Source organism: Primulina tabacum, chromosome 1 (genome assembly GCF_025594145.1).
Source record: "Primulina tabacum isolate GXHZ01 chromosome 1, ASM2559414v2, whole genome shotgun sequence".
Classification (NCBI taxonomy): domain Eukaryota; kingdom Viridiplantae; phylum Streptophyta; class Magnoliopsida; order Lamiales; family Gesneriaceae; genus Primulina; species Primulina tabacum.
In genome coordinates, this window is record NC_134550.1 from 59,578,474 (window position 1) to 59,589,093 (window position 10,620).

The following is a 10,620-nucleotide window of genomic DNA, read 5'->3' on the forward strand; positions in this document are numbered from 1 at the left end:
TCAAATCAAGATTTTAAAAATACATATTATTGAGCAAATTTGAAATATTTTGCTTTAGATTTCTATATTAAGCTAAAAAAAGTAATTAATTTTTTAAAATTTATGGCAAGAAATTATTTGTTTTTCACTATCAAGTTTTGTAAACATTTGATAAAAATAACATTTTAAATATAAGAAATAATTTCTTGCATTGATAATTTAAAATATAATTTGCATTTGGTAAACATTGCGATAATTAGCAAAAAGCATCGCAGTAGTCACCGGTGTCCTATTTGGAGTAAGAATTTTTGCTTCATTATATAATTATTTTAATGGGAATGGATGGTGTCCAACTAAAAACTACTTTCGTTCTTCAATGTTCCGTTTTCCCCATGACATACCAAATAGCCAGACTAGTAAAAGATGGAATGTACAAAGAAGCCATTACACTGTTCACTCACCTCCACTCTGCTTCTGTTTCTCTCGACAAATTCACATTCCCGTACCTTTTGAAGGCTTGCGCCCAGCTCAAGTCCATCTCACATGGTCAAATACTCCATGCTCACCTACTCAAGACCGGCCGCCTGACAAACAGACACACTTTCACGGACCTTATTAATATGTACATGAAATTTCACTTGTTAAACAGTGCCGTCAAACTGTTCGATGAAATCCCGGAGCCAACTTTATCCGCTCTCAACGTTGTGATTTCTGGGTTTTCGAAAAATGGGCTTTTTGGAGAAGCTTCGAGGATATTCAAGCTCTTCAGTGTTCAGAATCTTAGGATTGACGCAGTTACTGTAGCCACCGTGTTGTCTGCTTGCGAAAATGTTGAAAATGGTGTGCAAGTTCACTGCTTGGCGATCAAGATTGGTGTGGAGATGGATGTTTATGCTGCAACGTCACTTATGGTTATGTATCTGAATTACGGAGAACTGGTTTATGCTAGAAGGTTGTTTGGATTGATTGAGGACAAAAATGTGGTGTGCTACAATGCTTTTCTATCAGGACTGGTGCATAATGGTGTTGATGAATTGGTGTTTTGTGTGTTCAACGAATTGAGGGAGTCTCTATTTGAGAAACCCAATTCAGTGACAATGATTACTGTGCTCTCTGCGTGTGCAAATAGTAAGAAAATACAATTTGGAAAGCAGCTCCATGGTTTCATGAGAAAAGTTGAATTAATGTTTGACACCAAGGTTGGAACTGCTCTAGTGGATATGTATTCAAAATGTGGTTATTGGCAGTGCGCTTATGATCCTATTCAAAGAAATGGGAAGTCACAGAAACTTGATCACTTGGAATTCTATGATTGCAGGAATGATGTCTAATGATAAAATTGAAATTGCTGTTGATCTTTTCATGGAGTTAGAATTGAAAGAAGGCTTGAAATCAGACTCGGTGACATGGAATTCCATGATCAGTGGATTCTCGCGTCTAGGAAAAGCGGACGAAGCTTTCTTTTTCTTCAGAAAGATGCAGTCTTGTGGCCTATTACCCAGTCTGCAGTGTTTGACCAGCTTATTAGCGGCCGCTTCGTCTCTATCAGCACTGAACTCTGGGAAGCAGATTCATGCATATGTTGTGAGAATGAATGCCACCGATGATGATTTTGTGGCCGCTTCACTGATTGACATGTACATGAAATGCGGTCAATGTTCTCTTGCATATGACTATTTCAAGCAGTTTGAAATAAAGCCTAATGATCCTGCAGTTTGGAATGCCATGATTTCTGGGTATGGAAAGAATGGTAAAAGTGAAGGTGCTTTTGATGTTTTCAATCAGATGGTAGAAAACAAAGTTGAGCCAAATTTAGTCACTTTCAGTTGCCTTTTGTCTGTATGCAGTCACACTGGTCAAGTTGAAAAGGCATTTCAATTTTTCAGATTGATGACTATACATCATGGTTTGAATCCAAATTTGGAGCATATGAATATCTTGATCGGCCTCCTCGGTCGAGTAGGAAGGCTGGATGAAGCTTTTGAGCTACTAAGAGGAATTCCTGAAACATCTGCTTCTGTTTTTGCTTCATTGCTCGGTGCTTGTGGGCATCATGCAGATTCGACACTTGGAGAGGAAATGGCTAAGAAACTTTCCGAGATGGAGCCAGAAAATCCAATCCCTTCTGTGATTTTGTCCAACATATATGCTGTACAAAAAAAGTGGAAAGATGTTCACAAGATTAGAGAAATAATGAATGAGAAGGGACAGAGGAAAAACCCTGGACTTAGTTCAACAGGCGTGGCATAAAAAGAGAAGCCTGTTATATCACATACTGGGATTATAAGCTATTTCTTGGATTCTTTCTCACCTGATGGATGCAGAAGAACATCATGTGCTGCGTGGTTTAAATGCTTAGGTTAAGTATATGGTGTGTCAATTGAATATTGGTGGAGATATAAATTAACTCCGCACGAACTTGGGGGGAGAAGGGCAGGATGAGGGAATTTGATGAGTTGGTATGAAAATTTGGTGTACCATTGCCCTCAGTTTGATCCATCCGTTTCTTTGATGCGTGGTCTCTAGAAAATGGAATTTAGGTCTCTGGCAATTTTGGCAGCACAGAAGAACCAGCTGCATATATAAAAGCATCAAACTACAAGGTTTAACTATACAAACTAATTGATCCACCAATTTGAAATTTCTGGGGATCATAATGCTTGGTAAGAATGACAAAAAAACTTTTGTAAGACGATCTTGCGGATCGTATATTGTGATACAGATATCTTATTTTGATCATCCATAAAAAATATTACTTTTTATGCCAAAAATATTACTTTTTATTGTGAATATCGATAAGATTGACCGTCACAGATAAAAATTCGTAAGACCGTCGCACAAGAGACCTATTTCGCAAAGATAAGCTCGATCAAACGTTTAGCCCCTTGGTCGGTTATCCTTACAAGTTTGGTTAAGTAATAAATAATTTTTTTGAAAAAAAACCACGGGTTGAAGCTTATTGGATATTTATTAAGCAAATCAAAACATTCTCGCAATGCAGCCTATTATAGGGCAGAATTTCCAAGATACTAAGGTAATATGCCAGTTTACATCCATAGAATATATATACATCAATACAATAATGTGTACAACAGTTTTAATGAGATGGGGCCCGCATGCAAGACTCTTGTTCGATGCTGCAAAGAACAGCCTCTGCCCCGATTAGAATCTTGTAGATGATATAAGTAAAATTTGAAACTTATTTCAGTTCCAATTCATCCAAAAACTTCGCACATTCGATAATTAACAAGACAACTATGGCGATGAATCTGTATCTTTTTCATGATTTTTCCCAGACCTCATAATCCGGGCCTTCAATGGCTAAACACCAGTTTTGTGGACCACTGGATGGTTCAAAGTGACCAGGTCCAATTTTCACAGCCAACTTTTCAGCATCATGGCTGCATAGACATCTCTGTGGGCCTCGAGTATCTGAACCTATAAAATATTGCCAATTTTTTTTATAATCCCACAAACCCCATGTCAAAAAAGAAAAAAAACAATGACTGAAAAACATCCATCACTTGACCGTGCTCCGACAGTGGATATTGTTACGCTTTCTGATGGAGATGAGAGAAGATATTTCATATTTTTTTTCGGTTCCAGGGTGAGTAAGGATATAGGCATAACCCTGCATTTCTTTCCCACCTGGAAATCTCCAATGACCCTTAAAGCCAAAGAATAGGGTCATCAAACAAACTCTCCCAGGGGACTGCGGTATTAGAAGAAGCTCGTCTATACACATGCATGCAAAAGCGAACTATCCAATAAATTGGCTAGTAAAGGAAGAGCTCAAACCTGAGTTGAACCAGTATCATGATTCTCAATAAAAGTAACAGCCCTAGACGGCCACCATCCAACAACTCCAGGAGGTCTTCCCTGTCTCCTCTGATAGTCGCCAATATTCAAATCGTTCAAGAGCCTATATGACCCAGTTCAAGAAAATTAAACAAGAATGTTTATACACAAGCTCATTGGTCAATTGTATCGATTTTACTTGTTACAACAAATCAACTGGCCTGATGTGACAAAAGAAAAGGCAGTCAAATGAATGGTATATGCTTACAGCATGAAGAATTCCTTTTGTCGTGACATCAAATGCGCCTGCAGTTCCATTGGTAGCATTTATCCAATCAACGATACTCTATCTATGCACATCTTGATTATGATCCACCTCACCATATGTGTAACTGAGAGAATCCCAGTATTCGCCCACCGCGAAATAAGGTTCCCTTGAATCTAGATAATCCTTGACGTACCCACCCCAAAACCCACGAACAAAATCGAGCCTCCATCCATCATAACTAATTTCTTCTCTGTATATCCCAGTAGCAGTCAATGTTATTTTATTCAGTTCATTTAAACAAAAATATTTGTAAGGGTTAAATAAATGGGCTAGAATAAACACCAATAACAACATACAAGAAGACGATCTTAATATACTTTGTCATATTCTAAGCTCTTATTTCAAGTTCTCATCATAGCCTTGACTATGTATTGAATATAAGAAGAAGGGAATTATATATTGGAAAAGAAATATACAGATGCAGTTCATTCAAATGGAAATCCAATTTTCAGGACTCAAAAATTAGTCTACTCGACCTAATAGCAAGCAGTATTTGGGATTTGACTTGCTCATCACCTTGACTTCCTGACATAGACGTGAACATGATATGAATTTAGGAGTAGTTGACTCACCATAGCCAGTTTAGCCATTCCTTAATATCCTTTCTTACAAATTCTTGAGAATGATCAATATTGGAGGCTTGGAGCAGTACGAAAATTATCTCCACTACTCTTGTTACCCCTTCCCTATAAATAATCAATAAGCCAACTCTCAACATGTCAGCATCATAAAATAAACTTTGTTTACTAAAAATCATTTATATGAGGCATTGTCAAAATACGGCTTATTGCTTCGTGTGTACTGCTGTTAGTGTTTTGCAAAATAATATACATGTGTCTTTATACATATCTAAAAGGCTATACAACGGACAGAGTCAAAATCTGTAAGCTCAATACTCTGTGTTTGGATACTGCAGTAGTAGAAAAGGTTCAAAGAAACACAAGCCTTCCATATTTCAGGTATATGGCAGAAGGGATATGCACGTGAGGAGAGGACATGTATAGGGCCAGACTTGGTTAGTTGGGGGGGTATCGAAGGCAAGGCTATTAATCTTTACTTTATCATGTAAAAAATATTCATCTTGGCTTAGTTAGTACTCAGATTGTTCTTGGTGAATCAGTTTACTCCAACTAATATAACATTGTGGAAATTCTGTAATTACTTGCTAAATTTTCTTGTTCAATTTATACTCGTGTGAGTCACTAGTGATCAGGCTCTAACACATTGATATGCAAAGACTATCCACTGAATGTCTTTTTGAGTATATATAGAGTAAAACTAATATTCTGGTTTAATGGTGATATTTCGGGATATTATACCTGGAACTGCAGGTCATCAGCAACAGCTCGGTCATCCAGTTTAAACGAAAACAAAAAATGTTCCAGATACCATTTTGTTTACGGTACTGTGCACACCGGTGGTTTAGAACATCACCCAGAACCTTTATGCCCAACTCATGAAAAATCTTCACAAGAAGTTTTAATTGATCTCTGTCTCCATACCTATCAAACATCACAATTGTCTTGAACTCCTAAAGGTCAAAGGCAATTATTTTTATGAACCTAATCAGAAATGATTATTGATTTAAGCACAAGCTTCATTTATTAAACTTACTCTGGTACGAGATTTTGAATGGACATAATTTTATTCTGTTTTTGTTAAAAAAAACACCAGGGACCCACAAATGTCACTTGTTTAAGCAAAATATCTGGATTTTAAGTTTTATAAATCCCTTGGCATGTAGCCTTCAGGTGACACAGAATCAGTAGGTGGAGGTAGCCTGATCACAGTGAAACCAAGTGATGATAATTCCAAAGCTTCTAATATTTCAGTTTCTGGAAAGGTTGGCATAGAAATCATGAAGACACTATATGCTTCCACAGCAAGCTTCTCAATTTCTTGGAGAATGCCTTTCTGTGCTTCTTTGCTTTTTGTTTATTCTACTCTTTTCAGATGAAATATCACCCACTAAGTTCCTTAACTCATTAATGATTTCATCTGTGTAAGCAGAAACTGCTTGATCCGACTTGGAAGCATTTTCTAATGCAACCAGGGAGCCGATATCCTCACTTAGTTCCGCACCCTCAGAATGTGTCGGCTCATATTGTTAGTTTCTGATCATGGGATTTGAAAATGGTATGCAAAAATCATTTCCTTTGCAATCTAACCATGTGCGCTCATCCAGTTTCAGCACAAAGACAAATGCTGAATATTCTTCATCTAATGAAAATAAACCCCGTGAACCAGTCCATTGGCTTTTTGCTGTTAATGAGTCCGCAAGGCTTTATTCTTGAATACACTTGTTTCAGGAGGATAAGGCTCAGCTGGGATTCCCAATGTTTACTGTCATCTTTGCAGACACCCGGTGAAGTACTACATCTTCTCAAGGCATTGCCAAACAGATATACTAACCGAGTTATCAACTGTGATTTCTTTAACGGAGTGTTCTTCAAAAAAGCCTTGAAAAGGTATCTTTCGCAAGCTATGTCCTCCAGTGTCTTCTCCTTTAGGAAATCAGCTACTTCTGGTTTAAGAAGCGCAGCGGATAGCTGTTCCAGTGTGCCTACTCTAAGAAATGGTTTACACAAACTGTCAAGTGATGGGGAAAAAAGCATGGGAAAATAAATATAAAAATAACCTCGATATATTAACAAAGCAGAGGTTGAATAGGAAAAAGTCAAATAATGCTCATGAAAATCATCTTGTAACAATGAGTACAAGTTAATATCTAATTAATATACTTTCAACAACATAAAATCCGAATATGCATACTGTTAGTCCATCGAATGAGCCAAGAATCGAAGCAATTTCAAACAAATCCAGTAGAGATCAATGAGCTTAGATATCAGTCAGCAGGCTATCTACTGAAGCATGTCAGCCATCCAAAATAAGATGGTAAGTACATAAGCTAGAAACAAAATACATTGGATCGATAACAGGATAAATGATATAACATACAGATGAAAATCCAAAGCAACCTGGCCATATACACAAGCCCCTTTTGGTTCTGAGAGCATTTCTATTGTCTTCAAGGTAGCTAAGAAGAGGCACTTTAAAAACTCTTCCCCTGTGCTGATACCAATACCCACTTTCCTCATTCTAAACCATTTGCAAACACACACAAAAACAAGACACATTTAAGAAAAAAGTCATATAAAAAATAAAAAAATATACATAAACAGAGACAAGTGAGCCTAATTTCTAATCAACAGAGGAACTCTATGGTACTAGCAATGTGCAGGCCTGAGAAACTTGCCTTCAATACAAAATTTATAGCTGCAATTGAACTATTTATATTAACGGCAATCTTTATCTTTACTTCATAAAATGTTTCTCCTACTGTTGAAGCAGATGATATCTCCAGGGAGTTTCAATTGCATAGTCCTGAAAGGTAACCAATATCATCACCGTAAAAACATAAATAGGTAGAAAACAATAACGAGAATCCATAAGCATCAAATCACTGTACCTTAATGGAAATGGAACCTGGAGGCCTCATATCCAGAGAAGGTTGATTCCATTCACTGCAACAATAAAAGTGTAACATACTAACAAATGATATTTTAAGTAACCATAACGAGCAAAATCATTGGAAACTATCAGAGAAACGCCTTCTTTACAAAATCCATGTATTATGTTGCAACTACTGTTTGTGAAACATTACCACAGATGAAAAAACTCACCTGCCCACATCGCCTATGTAATTAACTCCCCAGTGAAGAACCCACTTTCCAGGAAGACTGCACCCCAAAATAAGCTGCCAATAATCTTCGCTTTTCCCTTTGTCTAATTTGGTCGATATCATTCCCTCCAACCGTAATTCCAGCAATCAATTGAAATCACACCTACCAATTATCTACTTTTAAGCATATGACCACTTTATACCATACTACGCCCAGAAACAGCAAAAGGAAAAAAGGTCCATTTATCAACGAAAACATGCAAATCAAACCTATTCCTCGGCTGAAAGGTAATAAATAGTTTGAAACATCGAAATTTTACAATCAATCCCTATGCTTCGCCAGTTCAGGTTGCGAATTTTTTTTCAGCTCCAAGATTCCCCGAAACGCAAAAAACGAGAATGAAATACATTTAAAAAATCGAAAAACGAATCTTCAAGTTCTTCAAATATTTTAAAAGACAATAGCAAAAGTAAAGAAAAAGTAAACGTAACCCAAGAACTACATCCGACTATCCGCAAGTTAAAAGTAAAAAACTCGATCTAGATTTCCTAAATTCGTACACATTGTTCCTCCCTATCAATCTATTCAAAATCATGCTCATGCGCACGTATTTTTTGTATAAAAAAAAACTCAGTAGTTAGGGGATAAGTACCTACAAGCGTATGACAAATACAAAAAACCCAAGCTTTTCAGGTCGCTTCAACTGGAAGGTTTTGGTGAATGTTATGATTGAGGATTCAGATGATTCCACCACGGCAGCGCCGCTAGGCCTGAGTGATTGAGGAGCGTCGAAACGGCTAGAACAGAAGCAGGCACCATTGAAACGGGATTTTGGGGTCTGCGTGTAGTCGAGTTGAAAAGGAGGGGCTTTTTCGATGATAGTTGACCTTTAAGGATGGGTTAGAGATAAGGCAGGCGAATGGCGTTGCAGCGGCCGTGGCGGTGGAGGAAGAATGGCGCTGTGGCAACTGTTGACATTTTTTTGGCGGCGCGGGTGCTGGATTTGTTCCTGCACGTGTCTTGCGGTGCTCCGTATCTCTGTTCTATCTCTTTCTATTTTATTAAATATGAGAGCACGATAACTTTTTCCAAATTTATCCTCATGTAATATTAATATTACATTTTTTTTTTTATTTTTATATTAAAACATACTTTTATTTTTAATATTTTTATATCAATAATTCAAATATAAATTTAATCCTTCCATAATTTATCAAATTTCACTTTAATCTATCGATAATAATAAAAAAAACTGTACACACATCACGTGTGCAGAGTAACTAGTTTTTATTAATTGTATTTGGTATACCCACACTACAAATATATATTCATGGATGCAAAAAATTACTTGCGAAATATCCCAAATATGTACGATTTATTTCGCTTTTGTTTTTAGTAAAAGTTTTCCATATTTATCCTTCAATAAAAAGTTTTTCTTAATTATATCTTTAAATTTTAATAATGAGATATGTGATTTCAAAACATATTAGATCTCGATTTGATTAAAAAAATTTTGGAGTTGAGGTATGTGATTTCAAATCATACAAGATGTCGGTTTGATTAAGTTTTTTCTGGAATGAATAGACAAAGAGGCCAAGTCAAATAGATGGAGAAGCGAGAACAACTTATATGAACAAATTTATCAACTGTTTTTAATTTGAAAACGACCTTGGCTTTCATTTTCCTTTTTATTTTCTAAATCATCATATATAATTTTTTGGGTCGAGGAATGAAATGAAAAACAACATCATTCGATATTTAAATAATGCTTCTGTTCACATTTCAAAAAATAAAATTTATAGGCACAATTTTGGTGCAAATTACAGAGTGGGAGTTATAAAATGGGAGATTTTCTTAAATAGACTTCACACAATTACTATAATCAATTTTAGTCTGCAGTTAAATTAATTTACCAAAATAGTCTTTTTATCATATCAAATTATATAGATATCCCCTTTCATTTAAACTCTATTCACCATCAATTTCTTTATCTCAAACTTTTTATTTGATTTTCGCAATTTCTCGAATAATCTTATGAACTTCATGCATTTAGACATAGAGTGGTGATAATTTGAGATAATTTTTTTGTCGAGTATCATTTTTATGCGTTTTATTTTTTTGAAGGTTTGGTGTACATACTCATAAACTGTTAGCATAGAATAAAGTAGAGACTTAATTGAGACCATCAGATTTTTTGTTTATATTTGTATAAACTCGCATTGATGTAATTATTACGTCTCATAATCATGATGATTGGTGATTTTGTTTATATTATTTTAGATGAGAAACAATCGTAATTAAAATATTATAACCTTGGTGGTTTCGTATACACTAATTCAAACTAACAATTCATAATTTTATTAAAATATGTTTATTGATATAAGTAAATAGTATTAAAAAAACTAATATATTATAAATTAAATAAAACAGAACAAATGTTAAATCAACTCTTAAAGAGAAATAATAGATAATTAAACAAATGAATCACGAAAATGGAACATGTGTGAGGCCCTTAGCTCCTAATCGTTGTTACAACACAATCTGATTAGGGTTAATTAATTACTTACAGCGGAAAACGAGTTTAAATTTTCTTTACAATGAGCCCAAATCATTTTATTTGAATACTAAAAATAGTATTTTATCTCATGTCATAAAACTCGCTCACACAAAATCAAAACCAATCATATACAAACAACTCATATTCTCGGAACATGCCCCGGTATATAGATACATATATATACTGGAAACAAAACATAAAACCTCAGCCCAAACTGTGACTCCCTCCAAAAGTACCCTATCCGGCCTCCTGATATCCTGGAGTACCTGCCATTG

The 10,620-nt window shown here is 35.6% G+C and overlaps 1 protein-coding gene and 1 pseudogene across 1 annotated transcript; one reads left to right on the forward strand and one right to left on the reverse strand.

Annotated features, from left to right (window-relative positions):
* The first annotated feature begins 292 nt into the window (after positions 1-292).
* LOC142556401 (pentatricopeptide repeat-containing protein At2g02750-like) lies at positions 293-2,686 on the forward strand. Its single transcript, XM_075667863.1, is given in 2 exon segments — positions 293-1,235; positions 1,237-2,686. Coding segments are annotated over 2 exon segments (1,917 nt in total). The 5' UTR covers positions 293-311; the 3' UTR covers positions 2,230-2,686.
* LOC142556458 (alpha-amylase 3, chloroplastic-like) lies at positions 2,500-8,814 on the reverse strand (annotated as a pseudogene).
* Positions 8,815-10,620: the final 1,806 nt, after the last annotated feature.